This window comes from Chenopodium album, chromosome 9 (assembly GCF_948465745.1).
Source record: "Chenopodium album chromosome 9, dcCheAlbu1.1, whole genome shotgun sequence".
NCBI lineage: Eukaryota > Viridiplantae > Streptophyta > Magnoliopsida > Caryophyllales > Amaranthaceae > Chenopodium > Chenopodium album.
Window position 1 is genome coordinate 68,670,706 of NC_137842.1, and position 21,137 is coordinate 68,691,842.

Genomic DNA, 21,137 nt, shown 5'->3' on the forward strand with positions numbered 1-21,137 from the left:
GCTCTTAAGATTGTTGGTAAAGGGAGTAGTATCCGCATCTGGGAGGACCCATAGATCCCTAATCTCCCAAACTTTAGAGTTATATCAACTAGAGGGGAGGATGACAGTGTTCCGAGAATGGTGAATGAATTATGGGAAAATAGGAGATGGAAGTTGGAGACTCTTTCGGGTTTGTTCACTCAAAGGGAAATCGATGAGATAAGTAGCATTCCCATTCCGATGTTTGACGACGAAGATGGTTGGTCTTGGCACCAGTCTAAAGATGGCTCTTATACGGTTAGGAGCGCTTACCATCTGCTGGTGGAAGAGGAGGAGAGGGGAAAAGCTTCTTCGTCTGCTACTTTGGCTCCTTTCAACTGGAAGAAGGTTTGGCAGGCTAAATTCCACCGAAAGTTAAACTTTTTGCGTGGAGATGCGTATGGGAGGGTTTGCCTGTGATGAGCCGTTTATCATCTAGGGGTATGCAAGTTGATCCTCGATGTCCTATGTGCGGGGAAGGGGAAGAAACTACTGCACACATGGTTCTCTTATGCCCATCCATATGCTCCTTATGGAGACATTCTGCTTTCCGAATTGACACAAGTGTTCTAGAAGTTGATAACTTTCGTGGCTGGTGTGTATTGATGCAAGAGAAAATCACAGATAGCAAATGCTGGGATGTTTTTTGGAGTCTTGCGTGGGGTATATGGCTTAGGCGCAATATGTGGATTTTTGAAAAAAAAAAGAGAGGAGGGAATCTGATATTTTAGACAAGGCAATGAGTTTGATTGGGGAGTATGAGGTGGCTAATTATAGGGAGAAGGTTGTTAGAGATGGTCTGCTGTCATCAGAGAAATGGCAAGCCCCTGCTGCAGGGTTCTATAAGCTAAATTCAGACGCTGCCTTTCGTGATCATCTGCTTGGTATGGGTGGTGTGTTAAGAGATGAGATGGGGGACGCTGTTGTGACATATTGCTCGACAGAAGCAGGCAAGATGGATGTTGATATTGGTGAGGCAATGGCAATGAGAGCAAGCTTAAGGATTGCCATGGAAGCGGGGTTTGATAAGCTCATCCTTGAGACGGATAATCTAAAGCTTTTTCACCATATGAAGAAAGGAATCACATTGCCATGTGCGTTTGGGAAGGAGGTGAAGGACATTTTGTTGCTAGCCCGTGGTTGTCGCTCTGTTTCTTTTTCTTATGTTAGAAGATTGGGTAATGAAGTTGCCCATAAATTAGCTAAGTTAAGTTTTAATTTTAGTAGTTTTCATGCGTGGCTGGAAGAATCCTCTGCTGAAATACAGGGTGCTCTTTGTAATGATGTTAATCTTTTGTTGACTTAATTAAATGGGCTATGCTGCAGTTTCTGTAAAAAAAAAAAAAGTTGTTTTTTTTTTCCTGAAAAAATTATATTTAAGATATCACATGTCTCTTGCAATATTGGTTATTATCTTTGTGACTTTAATGTACATCTTAGTTATTCTGTTAGCCTTAAATTCTCAAGGTAATTTTGTAACACCCTAAGGGTGTTTTTACATGAGTTTCTTTATTATTATTATTATTATTATTATTATTATTATTATTATTATTATTATTTTGACAGAAGAGTTTCTCTAATTTGAAATTATTACTTCTTATCAAAATTAATTGTACTTGTAATTTGAACTTAGGTAACCTTTATCAACCCTTATTATAAATTATTTTTCTACTCACTTATTTTTTTTCCCCTCACTAGATAACACATGCATTGTAATTTTGTAATGTAAAATAAAACATCACAAATAAGATCTGTCTTGAAATTGGAGCAATTTTTTTTTCCAAAAAGGTTTTATAACAAATTTACTGTAAATATCATATATGTGCAAACTATTCAACTTTTTGAAAAACAAGGCTAATTAGAATTGAAGCTGCTTTTTATATATACTTTATACAAAAAGAATTGAAGCTGCTTCAATAAGTTTGATATAAAATAAAACCATTACACAATTACAGTTATAATTGTAGGATTATTATTACACACTATAATTAATATAAAATTATAATCAAAATTTCAATGTTAAAACATAACCCGCCGTCTTAATGTGAATATAACATAATCATCTATTTTTTCCAATCAAAACATCCACCTCCCTTACCCCTACAAGGCCCTGTCTCATAAATATTCCACGAACAAATACTTCCACAACTATCAACATTATCAACATCTCTTGAGTATTTATAAACATCAAATCTCTTAAACGATTTTCCCCATCTAAAGCTACAAAAGTATAAAGTTGAACCAAGTAAGTTTGGTTTGAAGCTAAAATCATATACCCCTTTATATGGGATGTTATGTGTCCCTAGATCATCGTCCCCCGATTTGCAATGAACTTGAAGATTCGACTTCCCCTTCAACTGATTATAAATATTAACCGTTGTTTTTGCCTCGCATGTACCAATTACATGGAGAGATACAACTAGGAGGAGGAAGAAAATAGCATGTTTATGCATAATTTGATACATTTTGGTGTAGGAAATTATATTATGCCGAGTTTAAAGACTTTTTTTTTATGGGATTTAAACCTAAACTTTTATTTGGCTTTTATAGGGCCATAATAATTATGAAGAGAGATTGAGAAATGGAAGATTGTTGGACTAGGAAACTCTTTGAATATAGGCTTCTATTTGTTTGGAAAATCTCCAAGCTTTTCGCGGTAGTTAAGGCAAGCAATTCATAATCAGGAGATTAATGGGGAGCATACATACGCCTAGAGTTAAAAACGAGTAACAAATTATATGTGTTTAGAAATCATATATAAGTTCCTTTAAAAAACTTTTTTAAAAATCGAGATGAGCTTACTTAATTAATTATAGCCCGTCTGAAAATCATATACAGTATATCAAATTATCGGACATGCAAATTATTGATCGTTAAAAAGTTTTTATCATTTGATGAAAATTTATAGCCATATAAATAATGGAAATAAATTTAATTTGAGGATGAGAATACTTCATGCATGCATCAGAATTACAATAATAATTCCATGTCAATCAATCTTTCTGAAATTTACTTATTTTATTAAGTTTGAGTAATTAATTAAATTGTTGCTCTTGAACATTTGATAATTAATCATATTTTTAGGTCTTGATTAAAAATCCATTGTTGGTTAGTTCATTGGTTTACTTTGTTTGATCAATTATATTTTATTACTCCCTCCACCCCTTATGAAAAACCAGTTCATTGCATTTTATCAATCATTCGATCCTCTATCAAATATAATGTATAGGGAAGGTGTAGGTCTTTACTTGCCAGGTTATTGTCCTTATTGATTGATAGGTCGAGCTAGTTTACTCTGCTTTACTTTTGAATTAAGGTAGTCTGACTTAAACTCGAAACCAAATATAAATCACAATCCTCCGAAAACTATAACTGTATAAAAATCCAATAATTTAAGGTACAAGGTATGTCTAGGATCCGAGCATAGAAAAATCCAATAATCTCATTATTACACTAGGTACTAAACATATAAATTACTAATTGTTCCAAGGAAAACACTGATAAGGACCACCATTTAATTCATTAATATCACTATCAATCCCATAAACATAGCAAGGACCAGTTTGATAAATAATCCACCAACACATTCTCCAGCAAACACCTTGTTCTCTGTGTTCATTGTATATTTGAAACCATTGTGATTTGTTATCAAACACAAACTCACAATTATACTTGGTTATACCAAGTATACTAGGCGTAAACCCGAATTCGTACAAGCCTTGATATGGAACATCCTGCTCCGCTACATCCCCTCCACCGTGTTTTGATAGACAACGAATACGAGCATTGATCCCCTCCATCATGTTTGTGATTCTTACATGAGCTCGTGTCGCGTCGGACCATGTCACTGCTTGCAGCAGCAAGAGTAGGACTAATAGGACCATGATACTACGTTCATGTACACGGTTATTGTACATGATGTACATATGAGAATAGCTTGCTTAGTTAACTATCTTTATTTTATTGAAAAATAAAATTGTGTATATATTTTGATTATTTGAGTTGATTTTGTGGTTAGTAATGTTGTATTTATAAGAGAGAATCTGGCATCAATGGTAACAAAAATTATGAGCTATAGGCTATAGCTGGAATAATCTGGATATTCGATAATTGTAGACGTATATGCTTTGTTTGTATGAACCTTGGATAATAATATAACTAGTATGTGACGTTGAATTTGGATCAGCAATAATTAATTAATTATACTTAATATATTGGCTAATATTCATTCGTTAAGGAGTACACCAAAATAAATTTGTAAGAGAATTCAATTCCATAACGTACAACTCACTAACACGATTTATTTTCTTTTTGAACGTTATACAAATATACCGTAAGTCAGTAAGGTTTTTTTTTTTATAAGTACGTTTTCTGTCAAAAAAACATAACATTTTCATAATCGAGAGCTCCATAAAATATTTAAGAATTGCTATACCAATCATTTGAGCGTATTTGTGCTCAATATTTTCCAAACATAGACACACGAATTTTAGTCACTAGACTTGTGCTTCGTATAATTTATGTACAATTGTCGAAATTGAATTTGGAGATTAACACACATAAATTATAATCAATATTCACAAAATGTTCACATTAACATTTTTTCTTCTTTTCCTCCCTATTAATTAGAGAATAACCCACCAATTACCCCAGCAATGAGTGCTGTAGGATCACCCAAGATTGCGGACACAATGATATTAATACCACTCCCTACAATCTCACAACACCTGATCAAATTGTCGCCGTTGTCGGATCCATCACCGCGATGACTTGTCGAAGTCCCCTTAAGACTAGGTATCCTATCCTCCAACTCCCTTACCAAGCTCTTGTCAACATTCAAGTATCTAGCCTCCCAACTCTCCAAAAGCGTTTCTTTAACACAGGATACATGGAGATTATACATCTTGCACTCAGATACATAAGCCCAACCTTGCCCTTTCTTACTACAATAATGGCACGGCCTTGATAGCTTGTTATGCAAGTAAAGATCACGTTCTCTATCATTCAGCACTTGAGGTAAACTCACACAACAAGGATGAAGATCGAACCCACACTTCTTACAATGGTACACGAACCCTTGAACTTCTTTATGGCAAGCATCACATAACCTTAAGATCGAGCCTAAGGGAATGTTGTGGAGTTTGAAATGACATTTCTTGTAGAAGGGATGGTTTAGGGTTGAAGGTGCTAAGGCACATACCTTGTGAAGGTTGAAATCGCAAGCATGGCATTTGTATGTTAACCCAATTCCAGCTTCCTTGCATCCGTTGCAATTGAATGGGATCTCGGTATTCTCTAGCTTTAGCTTGTGCTGTGGGTGAATTGGGTGGGAAAACTTCTTGTTGATTTTCATGATTACCCTTACATTTCTTGCAAGCAAGCATCTTCTTTTGGCATGCTTGTGTTCTTATATATGGTCTAATAATAAATGATTTCAAAGTTACTGACTTTATCTATTTTTAAACAGTAGAAAAGGCAAGAAACTAATCTTTGCGTGAGATTTTGAATTTTGGAATAACTTTGAAGAAATGGTTACAATATATGGTGGGAGTTGGAAATATAACCAAGATATTGTAAAGGAGTTAGAAAAGCTGTTTTCATCTAGGGGAGTATTTCGAGCTTTTGAACCATCAAGCAACATATCTTTATCAAGAAGTTGGTCAGTATTTCAATCTTTTATAGGCAATCAAGCAACATATCTTAATCACAGTCTTCACAAAAAAGTATCATAACGGTTAAACATCGAGTATAGGTATTGAACACTCGGCCAAATGAGAACTAATATCCTCAAATTAATGCCATCACAAACAATGAAGTATAGCGCTGTTATCTTCAGTAAAAATCAGAATTGAACATTAAGATCAAAAGTTTTACACAATTTCTTGATATGCAACATCAAACTAAGGTAATTACTTTCAATTATTTACTCAAAACGTAGTACAAAGTATTAAGAACCACTGATTGAGTTTGATTTTCTAAGTCAACAAGAAGATCAGTCAGTTTTCAAAAGGCCAGAAAAGCAAGGAAGTTCATGTCATAGGCTAAAAATAAATGAAAATTTATAAACTGTGCCATCCACACCTGAGAACTGACAGCTTCAGTAATTTCTACAATTACACCACAAAACCTCAACAGACTTCTTTCCTGAGTGCACAACCTCTTACATTAGATAGAATCTTAATTTGTGATTCAAATTTTTTACTATGCATCTCCACTTTCAAACACTTTCTCAACATCCGCAATGGTACTTCGAGCATCATCGATATCTGGTCCTTCTTTCTCGCCAGACTCTTCCAGCTCCGCCTGCAAGTAGATTGATTAAATGAATATAACAAAAAAGGGAGCTTTATTTAATATTAATAGAGCTATAGTTCTGAGTAACTGTGTAATAAGACATTAGCAACAGAAGAACTACATCTCATCTTGATCACCTGTGTTATGTTGTCTATTCATTGAAATATGTTCATGTCCTAAGACAAACAGGACAGTGGTTTCATGCCTCTAGCACTCGAGCAGAAGTTTACCCTATGAATATTGAATAATGTACAAAATTCTGGCAGCTGAGAAAGAGATATCAAACGTGGAGGATGAAATAAGTTGTACCAGTGTTCCCTTCAAGTCAGCCAGTGCAGACTCCAGGCGCTTGCGACAGTCAGGAATCATCATCCTAGATTCAGCCAACACATTCTCCTGGAAGTAGAGAATAAACGAGCATTGAGAACAACAATCACAGAATCACTGAAAATAGTTGTTTCCACAGGCATATGGCTGATGTAGAATCAAGGAGGCTAGAGAGAAAAAATGCTTTTTCTTTAGAAGTTAAAAAGTAAGACTGTATTCTAGCAACTGCAACTTAATTCTATCTAAAAGGCAATATTATGGTGCAATTGAGAGAAAAATACAAACATTTTTCTAGAAGGGATGTAACATTGATAACATGATAAGTCATATAGCTACAATTAGAAATTGGAAAGGTGATGGCAAAAGGATATGGGTAGCATACTACTCCCCTTTGCATCACTTCCCTATTAGAGTTGTCAAAAGTTGACCCGACCCGAAATACAGACTCAAACCCGATTATTAACCAACCCATCCGAACCCGAGAAAATGGTGACCCAAACCTGACCTGACCCGACCTAAAAACCAACCCTAGACCCGAGTAGACCCGATTATGTGAGACCCGAACATGAACTAACCTAGAGATGGCCGACCCGAATGTAACCCGTAAATTATTGACCTGAACCGAACCCGACTTGAACCGAAATTGACTCAAACCCGTTTTAATCCATCAAAACCCGAATTTAACCCGACTTGTTACTAACCTGACGTGAATTCAACCCGACCCGAATTTAACACAACTTGTTACAAACCCGACCCGAAATCAACCCGACTTGTTATTGACCTGAACCAAATTCAACCCGACTTGTTATTGACCCGACCCGAATTTTACTGGACCTATTACTAACCAGACCCAAAAAATTCAACTCGATTTGTTACTAACCCGACTCGAAATCAACACGACTTATTATTGACCCGACCTAAATTCAACCTAAATTGTTCCCAACCCGATTTCAAATCACCTTAAATGCAATTTAGACCACCTTATTATTGTTGATCAAAACATTTTGTCTAGGGAGACCAAGTCGATCAAAAAAAAAAAAAGAGCATCAACCTCAAATTTAAGAATTAAATATAGTATATATTTGTTGTATGGTCAAAGAAGATAATTATCTTCCTAAATTATAAACTATAGTTCTCTAGTATATTACCATATATATTATAGTCAAAGGAAATAATTAGCTTGATAAAAATGATAATTATCTATTTATAGTTACTTGAACACCAAATTTGAGTTCAACTAAATTTGAATATTACCAAATTTAAGGCTAACCCGAGAATTACCCTAACCCGTTTTAACCCATGAAAATCCGAATTAAACCCGACATATAGTTCACCCGACCCGAAATGTAACCCGACACGTTATTAACTCGACCTAAACCCAAACCAAACCCGATAAGAAGTATGACTCGACGTGACCCGACTCGAGCATGACCCAACCCAAACCCGACCCGCATAGGTCATGGAATTAATCCGAATTGACCCAACCCGAGTTGACCCAACCCACTCTTACCGACCCAAACCGACCCGTTTACTCGTTTACTCGAATTGACAGCTCAACCTGAAACCTCTAAAATTTCTCAAAAAGCGTGGATATTAACCTTCTAGGAGTCCAATTGGCTGGGTGGAACCATCCAATTTGCCTTTAAACGGCCAATTTACCGGTTTACAACTTGCACCAATTTCATTAACTCAAGCCTACCTAGAAAATTTATAAAAACAAATAATGATCATATACAGATCCAAACGGCATTGTATGATCCCGAGATATATCCCTTAGAATTTCAAGACTTTTCGACACCAGGCCCCGAAACCTCCAAAATTTCTCAATTTCAATATTGGAATTTTTTTGAGTATTTTTTGCCCGGAAATAAAAATTGTCGAAATGTTTACCATAGTCCATACTACCCTCTGGGAGTCCAATTGGTTGGGAGAAACCATCCAATTTGCCTTTAAACGACTAATTTACCGATTTACAACTTGCACCGATTTCATTAATTCAAGCCTACCACGAACATTTATGACAACATATAATGATCATATATGGTTCCAAAGAGCATTATATGACCCCGGGATGTATCTCCTAAAATTTCAAGCCTTTTAGACACCTGCCCTCGAAACCTCAAAAATTTCTCAAATAACGTGGATAATAGCCTTCAATTTTGGAATTTTTTTACTTTTGACGCCCGGAAATAAAAACTGCTGAAGGGTCTCAAATACCCTCCGAGAGTCCAATTGGGTGGGCAAAACCATCCAATTTGCATTTAAACGTCCAATTTACCGATTTACAACTTGCACCGATTTCATTAACTCAAACATACCATGAACATATATGACATCATATAATGATCATTTATGGTTCCAAATGACATTATATGACCCCCGAGATGTATCCCCTAAAATCTCATTTCTTTTCGACACCGGGCTCCGTAACCTTCGAAATTTCTAAAAAAGCAAGGATATAAGCCTTCAATTTTTGAATTTTTTAACTTTTTTTCGCCCGAATATAAAAATTGCCGAAATGTTTACAATGGTCCCTAATACCCCCCGGGAGTCCAATTGGGTGTGTGGAACCATCCAATTTGCCTATAAACGACCAATTTACCGGTTTACAACTTGCACCAATTTCATTAACTCAAGCTTATTCTGAACATTTATGACAACAAATAATGATCATATATGGTTCCAACGACATTATATGAACTTGATATGTATTTCCTAGAATTTTTAGACTTTTAGACACCTGGCCCCGAAAACTCTAAATTTCTCAAAAAGCATGGATATTTGCCTTTAAATTATGAATTTTTTTACTTTTTTTCACCAATATCCTCCGGGAGTCCCATTGGGTGAGTGGAACCATTCAATTTGCCTTTAAACGACAAATGTACCGATTTACATCTTGCACTGATTTCATTAACTCAAGCCTACCACGAACATTTATGACAACATATAATGATCATATATGGTTCCAAACGGCATTATATGACACCAAGATATATTACCTGGAATTTCAACACTTTTCGACACCAAGTCCCGAAACCTTCAAAATTTCGCAAAATGCGTGGATATAAATCTGCAATTTTGGAATTTTTTTACTTTTTTCACACCGAAATAAAAATTGCCAAAACGTTTACTATGGTCCCTAATACCCTTCGGAAGTCCAATTGGCTGGGTGAAACCATCCAATTTGCCTTTAAACGACCAATTTACCGGTTTACAACTTGCACCGATTTAATTAACCGAAGACTACCACAAACATTTATGACAACATATAATGATCATATATGGTTCCAAACGGCATTATATGGCCCCAAGATGTATCCCATAAAATCTCAAATTTTCGAAACCACGCCTAGAAACCTCCGACATTTCTTAAAAACGTGGATATTAGCCTTAAATTTTTTAATTTTTTGACTTTTTTTCGCTTGTGAATAAAAATTGCTAAAACATTTACCATAGTCCCTAATACAATCCGGTAGTCTAATTTGGTGAGTGAAACTATCCAATTTGCCTTTAAATGACGAATTTAAAGATTTACAACTTGCACTGATTTCATTAACTCAAGCCTACCACGAACATTTATGACAACATATAATGATCATTTATGGTTTAAAACAATATTATATGACCCCGAGATATATCCCCTAAAATATCAAAGTTTTTCGTCACCGGGCCCCGAAACCTTAAAAATTTCTCAAAACGAGTGGATATTAGCCTTTAATTTTGGAATTTTTTAAACTTTTTTTCACCCGAAAATAAAAATTGCCGAAATGTTTACCATGGTCCCTAATACCCTCTGGGCGTCCAGTGGGAGGAACTATCCAATTTGCCTTTAAACGACCAATATATCGGTTAACAATTTGCACTGATTTCATTAACTCAAGCCTACCACTAACATTTATGACAACATATAATTCATACTATATGGTTCCAAATGACATTATATGACCCCGAGATGCATTCCCTAGAATTTCAATACTTTTTCGACACCAGGCCCCGAACATCCAAAATTTCACAAAATGCGTGGGTATAAAATTTCAATTTTGGAATTTTTTTAACTTTTATTCGCCCGGAAATAAAAATTACCGTAATGTTTACAATGGTCCCTAATATCCTGCTGGGTGGAACCATCCAATTTGCCTTTAAATTGCCAATTTACCGGTTTATAACTTGCACCGATTTCATTAACTCAAGCCTACCACGTACATTTATCACAACAAATAATGATCATATATGGTTCCAAACGACATTATATGACCCTGAAATGTATTGCCTAAAATTTCAAGACTTTCAGACACCGGACCTCGAAACCTCTAAAATTTCTCAAAAAGCGGGAATATTGGACTTCAATTTTGGATTTTTTTAACTTTTTTTCCCCCCGAAAATAAAAATTGCCAAAATATTTACCATGGTCACTAATACGCTCCGGGAGTCCAATTGGGTGGGTGGAACCATCCAATTTGCCTTTAAACGGTCAATTTACCGTTTAACAACTTGCATCGATTTCATTAACTCAAGCCTACCACGAACATTTATGACAACATATAATGATCATATATGGTTCCAAGCGGCATTATAAGACCGTGAGATGTATTCCCTAAAATCCAAAGGTTTTTCGACACCGTACTCAACCTCAAAAATTTCTCAAAAAACATGGATATAAGCCTTCAATTTTGGAATTTTTTGATTTTTTTTCGCCCGGAAATAAAAATTGCCAAAATGTTTGTCATGACCCCAAATATCATCCGGGAGTCCAATTGGGTGTGTGGAACCATTCAATTTGCTTTTAAACGGACAATTTATCGGTTTACAACTTGCACCGTTTGGTTTACAACGGCCAATTTAATTTACTTGCACCAAACCCAACTTGAAATGAAATTGACCCAAACCCGTTTTAACTCGTTAAAACCCAAATTTAACCTGACTTGTTACTAATCTGACCTAAATTCAACCCGTTCAGTTCCTAACCCAACCCGAATTTAACACGACCTGTTACAAACCCGACTCGAAATTAACCCAACTTTTTATTAACCTGACACAAATTCAACCCAACTTGTTATTGACCCGACCCGAATTTTACCTTAACTATTACTTACCAAACCCAAAAATTCAACCCGATCTGTTACTAACCAAACCCAAAAATCCAACCCGATCTTGTCTTGAGAGACCAATTGGGTGGGTGGAACTCAAGAATGACCCAACTTGAAAATGACTCGACTTGAAAATGACCCGACCCGATTATGATCCGCAAATTATTGAGTTGAACCGAACCCGACTCAAACCCGAGAATGACCCGACCTGATTCTAACCCGCAAATTATTGACTTGAACTAAAACCGACTCGAACCCGAGAATTACTCTAACCCGTTTTAACCCGTGAAAACGCTAATTAAACCCGACCTATTGTTCACCCGACCCGAATGTAACCCAACCTGTTATTAACCCGACCCAAACCCGATAAGAAAGATGACCCGACGTGACCCGAATCAAGCATGACCCAACCCAAACCCGACCCGCATAGGTTATGGAATTAATCTGAATTGACCCGAGTTGACCCAACCCATTCTTACTCGACCCGAGTTGACCCAACCCATTCTTACCCGACCCGTTTACTCGAATTGACAGCTCTATTCCCTATGAGAATCAATAATAATAACCTAATAATGGCATCATTGATCATTTATACAATGAATATTGGGAATTAAGCAAAAGCCTTTGGCGTGAGCTTCAAAGCCTAAAATAATTTTTTAAGTAGGACTCTGTAATCTGGGATAAAGAATACATTTTAGACTCAAGTTATCCAAATAGTTACCATAAGTCTTTAACTGCTTTGTCATCATATATTAAGACTAAAACAATCGTGCAAAACCAGCTCACATTTAATCAAAGAACGGTGGCCCCAAGGCCCCCAACTCCCAAGTCTGTGCATGTAAAAATTTTCAATAGAATTGAGGTAACTTTTGTGCTATTGCTTAACATAGTTAACAACAGACCCTTTGAACCCATTTTTCTTTCACTAACGTCTCAATAGATCTAAACTAAATAATCAAAGAAGCAACTAAGTTCCTTTCTTAACTCATCATGTATAAAAGTTCTGCCTTAACCAATGTTTCTCAGAAAACTTTCGTAATAAACTAGCCTATGGTAAAGAGACACTCTTGGACTCCTGATAAAAAAAAATTAGTCTGTCATTCTTAAATTGAGAGGAGGGGGTAATTGTTTAGACGTGCGAGAGGGAAAAGAAGTGAGAAAATATATAAATAGAGGAAATCAGTTAGGGAGGAAATGAGCAGAAAATCATAAAATAAATTTAATTTTTGTTTAAGTTGGTTCATGGGACTGTTCAGCCATACCTGTTGCTTAAGGTCATAAGGATCAGCGCTTCTCTCCTTCATCTCAGCTGTTTTAGCAGCTTCTCTTTTGACCTCTATCTCATACGAGTTTAGCTCTTTAACAAGGCGCTTACAGGTGCTAGTCTTTATCTTCAAGTTTCTCAAGGTTGACATCCTGCCATTACAATCCACAACCCAACATTAGAAGACCCGTACATCCAGACAAACCACTCATCACTCATCAGAGTCATCACCAATCAACTCAAAAAGAAAAAAGATTATATGAGTAAAATCTATGGCCGAAGCACAAAAATTCTCATACGAATTATAAATAAAGCATGTCACACTTTTTTTACAAGATCTATAATCATCTTTATGAAGCAGTCTATATGCTGGTCACTATTGAAGGGGTGGGGGAAAAGTAATAATAGTAAAAAGGAAAACAGGGAAAACATGTGGAATTCAAGGTTTAAATTACTAATACATTGGGCATGTAACAACTTCATGCCTTTCTCCAACCCTCACTCTAGCATCCTGCTTAGGCCCGTCCCTGGAAGAAGGGGCAGCCGCCCTGCCATCGAAGGCAAATTTGATTCTACTATCAACTAAGGCTTAAAAAATCACATAACTTTAGGGATTAAAGGTCCAATTTCATAGTTCCATCCTAACATTAAATGCAATTTTATTCAATACCAAATTAGGCTAAAAATTCACATAATTTTAGATAATAAAGGTCCAATTTCATAGTTATATCCTAACATTTAGCACAATTTTATTCAATAATCAAATTAGGCTCGAAAATCAAATAATTTTAGGGAATAAAGGTCCAATTTCATAGTTGCCAACCCCAAAGGAAAATTATATGATTCAATTATCAAATTAGGCTTGATAATCACATACTGTTAGGGAGAAAAGGTCCCATTTCATCGTTCCATCCTAACATTAGTGATAAATTTGATTCAATTATCAAATTAGGCTCGAATAATCACATGATTTTCTTCTCTAGCAAAAATGATATTTCGTAACCCTAGAATCACAAATGGTTCAACAATAACAATCGACTTTTGAAGAACCCTAAACTGACTATATTGAGATAAAATCAACGATATATCCTAGAATGTGAAATTGATATTCGATAATTACAAAAAGAAACAACATCTTACCTCAAAAGCTGCTTCAATGGAGGATAGAATTATCAATGGAGAGCGTGGAGTGCGCTTCGATGGGGATCTTACAGAGAGATCGAGCGGGAGACTGGGAGAGAGAGGGGAAAAGCACAAATACTCCCTATAATTATGTAACTTTTTTTTGTGTTTTTTTTTTTATTTTTTTTTATTTGATAACCTAAATCGCGTTTTACAACACACACCAAAAGATTAAATGGGTAACTCTTAATCAATCGAGTAACCTCTGATTGAGTAATCCTTGACCAATTGAGTAACTCCAGACCAAGTAGCCCCTGATTGAGTAACTCCTAAATGAATAGTTTCTAACCGAGTAAACCATGATCGGGTAACCCATGAATAAATAACCCCAATTACACGGTGTGGTCAATCACATATGAAATTTTGTGTAACCCAAAATGTACTCTTACTTCGTAGTACTTTGACTAAATAATGATTAAACGTAAACTACTTTCTTATATTGGTTGGATTAATAAATAATTCTCATCGTATCGTATACGTACAATTGGTGGAGGTTTATTTTACAAATTATCTGAGGGTAAAAATGGCTAATAACAATAATGGGAGTTAAGACAATAATTGGGTACTCAATTATTGATTTTTTCACCTTTTGGGTACTTAGTTGTTTTTTTTTCACCGTTTGGGTACTCTTACCCATTTTCCGGCCAAAAACAATTAAATCACTCAAACAATTGAGTACCCTTGATTAAAAATTGAGTACCTTGGGTTAAGTCATGTGGGCCCACCCAAAAAAAACCGCGGTTTGCTTCATCTCTATCCCCTTTTCATATTCCTTTATTCTTGCCTTATCTGGAAATTTGTCGCGAAGGTTGGTGAAGAACACGAGCTCGATTGTGGCCAAATTTGGGGAAAACAACAAGAATCACAGCCATTTGTTGAGGTATGTTTGATTACGCAATCATGTAGTTGTTAATTTGTTAAAAATTTCGATTTTTTTGGGCAATTGATTATCGTTTTGTTGCGATTTAGGGTTTTTGGTTTTGTGGGTTGAGAACGAAATTAAAATGGTGATTTGTTATTGTTTTGTCGAATTATTTGTGCTTGTGATGTTGTATGTTTCTGCTATATGTGAGTGTTGTTGTTGGATTGTGGGTAAATGTTGTTGATTTCAGAATTTTTCATAATGGGTTTTGATGTGTTTAGGATATTTGGTAGCTGGTTTTCAAGAGGAAAATTGGTGGATTCGAATTAATGGTTTCATATAGTTTGGGTTTATACATGTCAATTAGAGTGATTTTAATGCTAGGTAAATATTATGCTTTTGATTTTTGAATGGCAAAGTAGTGAATTTGAATTAATGGGTTATGTTGGCTTGTAAGTGTTTGATTGGTGAAATTAGAGTAAAAAATTAGGATATTGTTGATTTTGAAAAACCCAAAATTCAAGCTATTGTAAGTTTGTTATAATGATTGCTACAATCTCTATTGAAAATCATCAATTGGAGAAAGTTTGTATACACCCGATTGATTTGTATGCTATTGCTTTGGTCTCTTATGTATATATATACAATCTCTATTGAAAATCATCAATCTGGACTGAGTTTCTGATTTTGCAATTCTTCAACTAGGAAGTTGTATGGATGACAGTGGAGTTCACAATGTCATTTTTTTTAAAAAAAATATTGGCGAATCGTGGATGATGAAATAGTTGAATTAATTATTTTTTTTAAGAAAATCTTAATCATGTATGGTGAAATGTGAGTTAGGGTGAGTTAGTTGGCCTGAAAATTTGGTATAGACCCTAAAGGGTGAAAAAAAAAAACGTACCTAAAAGGCGAAAAAATCAAGAATTGAGGGCCTAATTGTTGTCTTAACTCCAATAATGGTTCATTTAACAAACCCCTTAGTGATATTAACGGTATTGTTATTTGGCCGAAACCTCAAAAATTTCTCAAAAATCGTGGATATTAGGCTTCAATTTTGGAATTTTTTGACTTTTTTCACCCAAAAATAAAAATTACCGAAATGTTTACCATGGTCCCTAATATCCTCTGGGAGTCCAATTGGCTGGGTGTAACCATCCAATTTGGCTTTAAACGACCAATTTACCAGTATACAACTTGTGTCGATTTCATTAACACAAGCCTACCACAAACATTTATGACAACAAATAATGATCATATATGGTTCCAAACGACATTATATGACCCCGAGATGTATCCCCCTAAAATCTCAATGCTTTTCGACATCGAACCACGAAACATTCGAAATTTCTCAAAAAAAGTGGATATTAGCCTTCAATTTTGGAATTTTTTGACATTTTTTCGCCCGGATATAAAAATTGCCGAAATGTTTACCATGGTAGCAAATACCCTCTGGGCCTCCAATTGGGTGTGTGGAACCATCCAATTTGCCTTTAAACGACCAATTTACCGATTTACAACTTACACCGATTTCATTAATTCAAGCCTACCACAAACATTTATAACAACAAATAATGATCATATATGGTTCCAAACGGCATTATATGACCCCGAGATGTATTCCCTAGAATTTCAAGACTTTTCGAATACGGGCCTTGAATACTCCAAAAATTCTCAAAAAACGTGGATATATATAGCCTTCAATTTTTTATTTTTTTTTTACTTTTTTTCACCCGGAAATAAAAATTGTCGAAATGTTTATAATGGTCCCTAATACCCTCCGGGAGTCCAATTGAGTAGGTTGAACCAACCAATTTGCCTTTAAACGACCAATTTACCGATTTACAACTTGCACCGATTTCATTAACTCAACCCTACCACGAACATTTATGACAACATATAATGATCATATATGGTTAAATACGACATTATATGACCCGATATGTACCCCCTAAAATTTCAATGATTTTCGACACCGAGCCCCAGAACCTCCAAATTTTTTCAAAAAGTGTGGATATGCCTTCAATTTTGTTATTTTTTAAATTTTTTTTTTTGCTCAGAAATAAAAATTGCCGAAATGTTTACCACGGTCCCTAATACCCTCTAGGAGTCCAATTGGTTGGGTGGAACCATTCAATTTGCCTTTAAACGACCAATTTACCGATTTACAAGTTGCATTGATTTCATCAATTCAAGTCTACCACGAACATTTATAACAACATATAATGATCATATATGACTTAAAACAGTATTATATGACCCCGAGATGTATCCCCTAAAATCTCAAAGCTTTTCAACACCGGGACCCGAAACCTCAAAAATTTCTCAAAAAGCGTGAATATAAGCCTTTAATTTTGGAATTTTTTTACTTTTTTAGCTCGGAAATAAAATTTGCCAAAATTTTTACCATGGTCCCTAATACTCTCCGGGGGTCCACTTCGATGGGTGTATCTATCCAATTTGCCTTTAAACGGCCAATTTACCGGTTTACAACTTGCATCGATTTCATTAAATCAAGCCTACCACGAACATTTATGACAACATATAATGATCATAAATGGTTTCAAACGGCATTATATGACCCCGAGATGTATGCCCTAAAATTTCAAGGCTTTTCGACACCGGGCCTCGAAACCTCCAAAATTTCTCAAAAAGCATGGATCTTAGCCTTCAATTTTGGAATTTTTTGACTTTTTTAGCTCGAAAATAAAAATTGCCGAAATGTTTAACATGGTCCTTAATACCTTCCAAGAGTCCGATTGAGTGGGTGGAAACATCCAATTTGCCTTTTAACGGCCAATTTACCGGTTTACAACTTGCACCGATTTCATTAACTCAAGTTTACCACTAACATCTATGACAACATATAACGATCATATATGATTCCAAACGACATTATATGACCCCTAGATGTATTCCCTAAATTCTCAAGACTTTGCGACATCGGGCCCTAAAACCTCCAAAATTTTATAAAAACGTGGACATTAGCCTTCAATTTTGGAATTTTTTGACTTTTTTTCGCCAGAAAATAAAAATTGCCGAAATGTTTACCATGGTTCTTAATACCCTCCGGTAGTCCAATTGGGTGGGAGGAACCATCCAACTTGCCTTTAAACGGACAGTTTATCAGTTTACAACTTGCACCGATCCGATTTCATTAACTCAAGCCTACCACGAACATTTATGATAACAAATAGTGATCATATATGGTTCCAAATGACATTATATGACCCCGAGATGTATTTTATAGAATCTCAAGGATTTTCGATACCGGGCCCCGAAACCTCCAAAATTCTCAAAAAGCGTGGATATTAGCCTTTAATTTTATAATTTTTAGACTTTTTTCGCCCGGAAATAATAATTTTCGAAATGTTTACCATGGTCCCTAATAGCCTTCGGGAGTCCAATTGGGTGGGTGGAACCATCCAATTTGCCTTTAAACGGTAAATATACCGGTTTATAACTTGCACCGATTTCATTAACTCAAGCCTACCACGAACATTTATGACAACAAATAATGATCATATTTGGTTCCAAACGACATTAAATGACCTCGAGATGTATCCTCTAAAATTTCAAGACTTTTCGATACAGGCTCCGAATCCTCCTAAATTTCTCAAAAAACGTGGATATTAGCCTTCAATTTTGAAAATTTTGGCATTTTTTCACCCGGAAATAAAAATTGACGAATTGTTTACCATGGTCCCTAATATCGTCCGGGAGTCCCATTGGGTGGGTGAAACCATTCAATTTGCCTATAAGCGACCAATTTATCGGTTTACAATTTGCACTGGTTTCATTAACTCAAGTCTACCACGAACATGTATGACAACAAATAATGATCATATATGGTTCCAAACAGCATTATATGACCCTGAGATGTATCTCCTAAAATATTAATACTTTCTACAACGGGCCTCGAAACCTCCAAAATTTCTCAAAAAGCGTGGATATTAGCCTTCAATTTTGGAATTTTTTTTTATTTTTTTTCGTCCAGAAATAAAAATTGCCGAAATGTTTACCATGGTCCCTAGTACCCTCCGGGAGTCCAATTGGGAGTGTGAAACCATTCAATTTGCTTTTAAACGGTCAATTTACCGGTTTACAACTTGCACCAATTTACAACGGCCAATTTAATTTACTTGCACCGAACCCGACTTGAACCGAAATTGACCCAAACCCGTTTTAACCCGTCAAAACCCGAATTTAACCTTAGTTGTTACTAACCTGACCTGAATTCAACCCGACCCGTTCCAGACCGGACCTGAATTTAACCCAACCTGTTACAAACCTGACTCGAAATTAACCTGTCTTGTATTGACTTGACCCAAATTCAACCCGACTTGTTATTAACCAGACCTGAATTTTACCTTACCTATTATTACCAAACCTAAAAATTCAACCCAATCTGTTACTAACTCGACTCGAAATTAACACTACTTGTTATTGACCCGACCTAAATTTAACCCAAATTGTTCTTGACCCAATTTCAAATTACCTTAAATGCAATTTAGACCACCTTATTATTGTTGATCAAAGCATTTTGTCTTGGGAGACAAAGTCGGTCCAGGCCAACAAAAGAAAGGAGCATCATCCTCAAATTTAAGAGTTAATTAAATATAGTATATATTTTTTATATGGTCAAAGGAGATTATCTTCCTAAATTATAGACTATAGTTATGCCATATATATTATAGTCAAGGGAAATAATTAGCTTGGTAAAAATGATAATTATTTATGTATAGTTAATTGAACCCGAATATGACCTGACTTGGAAATGACCCGACCTGATTGTAACCTGCAAATTATTGACTTGAACATAACCCGACTTGAATCCGAGAATGACCTGACCTGGAAATGACCCAACCTGATTATAACCCGCAAATTATTGACTTGAACCGAACCACTTGAACCAGAGAATGACCATACTTGAAAATGACCTGACCTGATTATAATCTGCAAATTATTATTGACTTGAACCGAACCCGACTCAAACACGAGAATGACCCAATCTGATTCTAACCCGCAAATTATTGACTTGAACCGAACCCGACTTGAATGCGAGAATTACCCTAACCCGTTTTAACCCATGAAAATCCGAATTAAACCCGGCCTATTGTTCACCCGACCTAAACCTGACCTGTTGTTAACCCGACCTAAACCCGACCCAAACGCGATAAGAAGTATGATCTGACGTGACCCAACTCAAGCATAACCTAACCCAAACCTGACCTGCATAGGTTATGGAATTAATCTGAATTGACCCAACCCGAGTTGACCCGACCCAAACCTGACCCGTTTACCCGAATTGACAGCTCTAGTTATTTGTGGTTTTCATTTAACAATATTTTCACTTGTAATTGGTTTAACACTACCATTCTAAGTTTCCTTTTTTTCCCAACTTTATGCTAGAACCACCAATGGAGTAATGGTTATAATAAAATTAGAGGTTCTACTTAACCAAAACCGACATCACCATTAGCAGTGTTACAAAATCATGAAACAAAACAAAATTAATATTTAAATCAACACATACCATAAATTAGTTTACAGTTTAATGTTATTCATGGAAACTGTTAAAAAAAATTTACCTTCATTCCATACATCAAAATATATTGGAAACGAAATGGAAAAAAAAAGGGGAAAAGGAATACTTTAAGTGTTAGCTTTTCATTTGTTTGGTCTTAAACCTTTTAAGCAAAAATTTTGTAACGACAATGGTTTAATTAAATTTGTTTCCAACAAAATAAACACCCTTACCAAACATGCTTTCACGGGGATTAACATTTTTTTTATTAAATTTGCATACAATATTAGTAATAATTAGAGTTATGAGTGAAGCGTAAAATGAGATATGTTGCCAGTAAAAAAAAGAGGATACATTTATTCGATTCTTAATAATTGTAATGCTGTATTTCTCATCTTTCCGTAATCGATCATTTGAGACTTGTAATTCACTTTTAGGACGCGTATGGTGCGTGTATTTGAGGTTGTATTTTTTATTTTGGCAAACAATGCACAAATCTAGATGCAAGTATTTTGTTACTATGAACATGCAACAATTTTATTTTTCATGTACTATTGTTTGTTGTTCATTAGCGCT

The 21,137-nt window shown here is 35.5% G+C and overlaps 4 protein-coding genes across 4 annotated transcripts; 1 reads left to right on the top strand and 3 right to left on the bottom strand.

Annotated features, from left to right (window-relative positions):
- Positions 1-757: 757 nt before the first annotated feature.
- Positions 758-1,324, top strand: LOC145558067 (uncharacterized). The gene has a single exon (XM_081619216.1). The coding sequence runs from the start codon at positions 758-760 to the stop codon at positions 1,322-1,324; it is 567 nt and encodes a 188-aa protein (XP_081475342.1).
- Positions 1,325-3,494: 2,170 nt separating this feature from the next.
- Positions 3,495-3,935, bottom strand: LOC145558068 (S-protein homolog 5-like). Its single transcript, XM_081619217.1, has one exon. It carries the CDS (start codon positions 3,933-3,935, stop codon positions 3,495-3,497), a length of 441 nt encoding a protein of 146 aa, XP_081475343.1.
- Positions 3,936-4,639: 704 nt separating this feature from the next.
- On the bottom strand, positions 4,640-5,371 carry LOC145558069 (uncharacterized). Its single transcript, XM_081619219.1, has one exon. It carries the CDS (start codon positions 5,369-5,371, stop codon positions 4,640-4,642), a length of 732 nt encoding a protein of 243 aa, XP_081475345.1.
- Positions 5,372-5,965: 594 nt separating this feature from the next.
- Positions 5,966-14,288, bottom strand: LOC145560340 (tubulin-folding cofactor A-like). The gene is made up of 4 exons (XM_081621594.1): positions 14,131-14,288; positions 12,989-13,142; positions 6,622-6,708; positions 5,966-6,321 (listed from the first exon to the last, which is right to left on the bottom strand). The coding sequence occupies exons 2-4, from the start codon at positions 13,139-13,141 to the stop codon at positions 6,220-6,222; spliced, it is 342 nt and encodes a 113-aa protein (XP_081477720.1). The 5' UTR covers position 13,142; positions 14,131-14,288; the 3' UTR covers positions 5,966-6,219.
- Between the last annotated feature and the right edge of the window lie 6,849 nt (positions 14,289-21,137).

Coding starts and splice junctions, on each gene's coding strand:
- LOC145558067 (XM_081619216.1), top strand. CDS start 758: ATGAGTTTGATTGGGGAGTATGAGGTGGCTAATTATAGGGAGAAGGTT.
- LOC145558068 (XM_081619217.1), bottom strand. CDS start 3,935: ATGTACAATAACCGTGTACATGAACGTAGTATCATGGTCCTATTAGTC.
- LOC145558069 (XM_081619219.1), bottom strand. CDS start 5,371: ATGAAAATCAACAAGAAGTTTTCCCACCCAATTCACCCACAGCACAAG.
- LOC145560340 (XM_081621594.1), bottom strand. CDS start 13,141: ATGTCAACCTTGAGAAACTTGAAGATAAAGACTAGCACCTGTAAGCGC. Junction 6,709..12,988: donor CTTATGACCTTAAGCAACAG/GTATGGCTGAAC, acceptor CTCTACTTCCAG/GAGAATGTGTTGGCTGAATC. Junction 6,322..6,621: donor CTGACTTGAAGGGAACACTG/GTACAACTTATT, acceptor ATCTACTTGCAG/GCGGAGCTGGAAGAGTCTGG.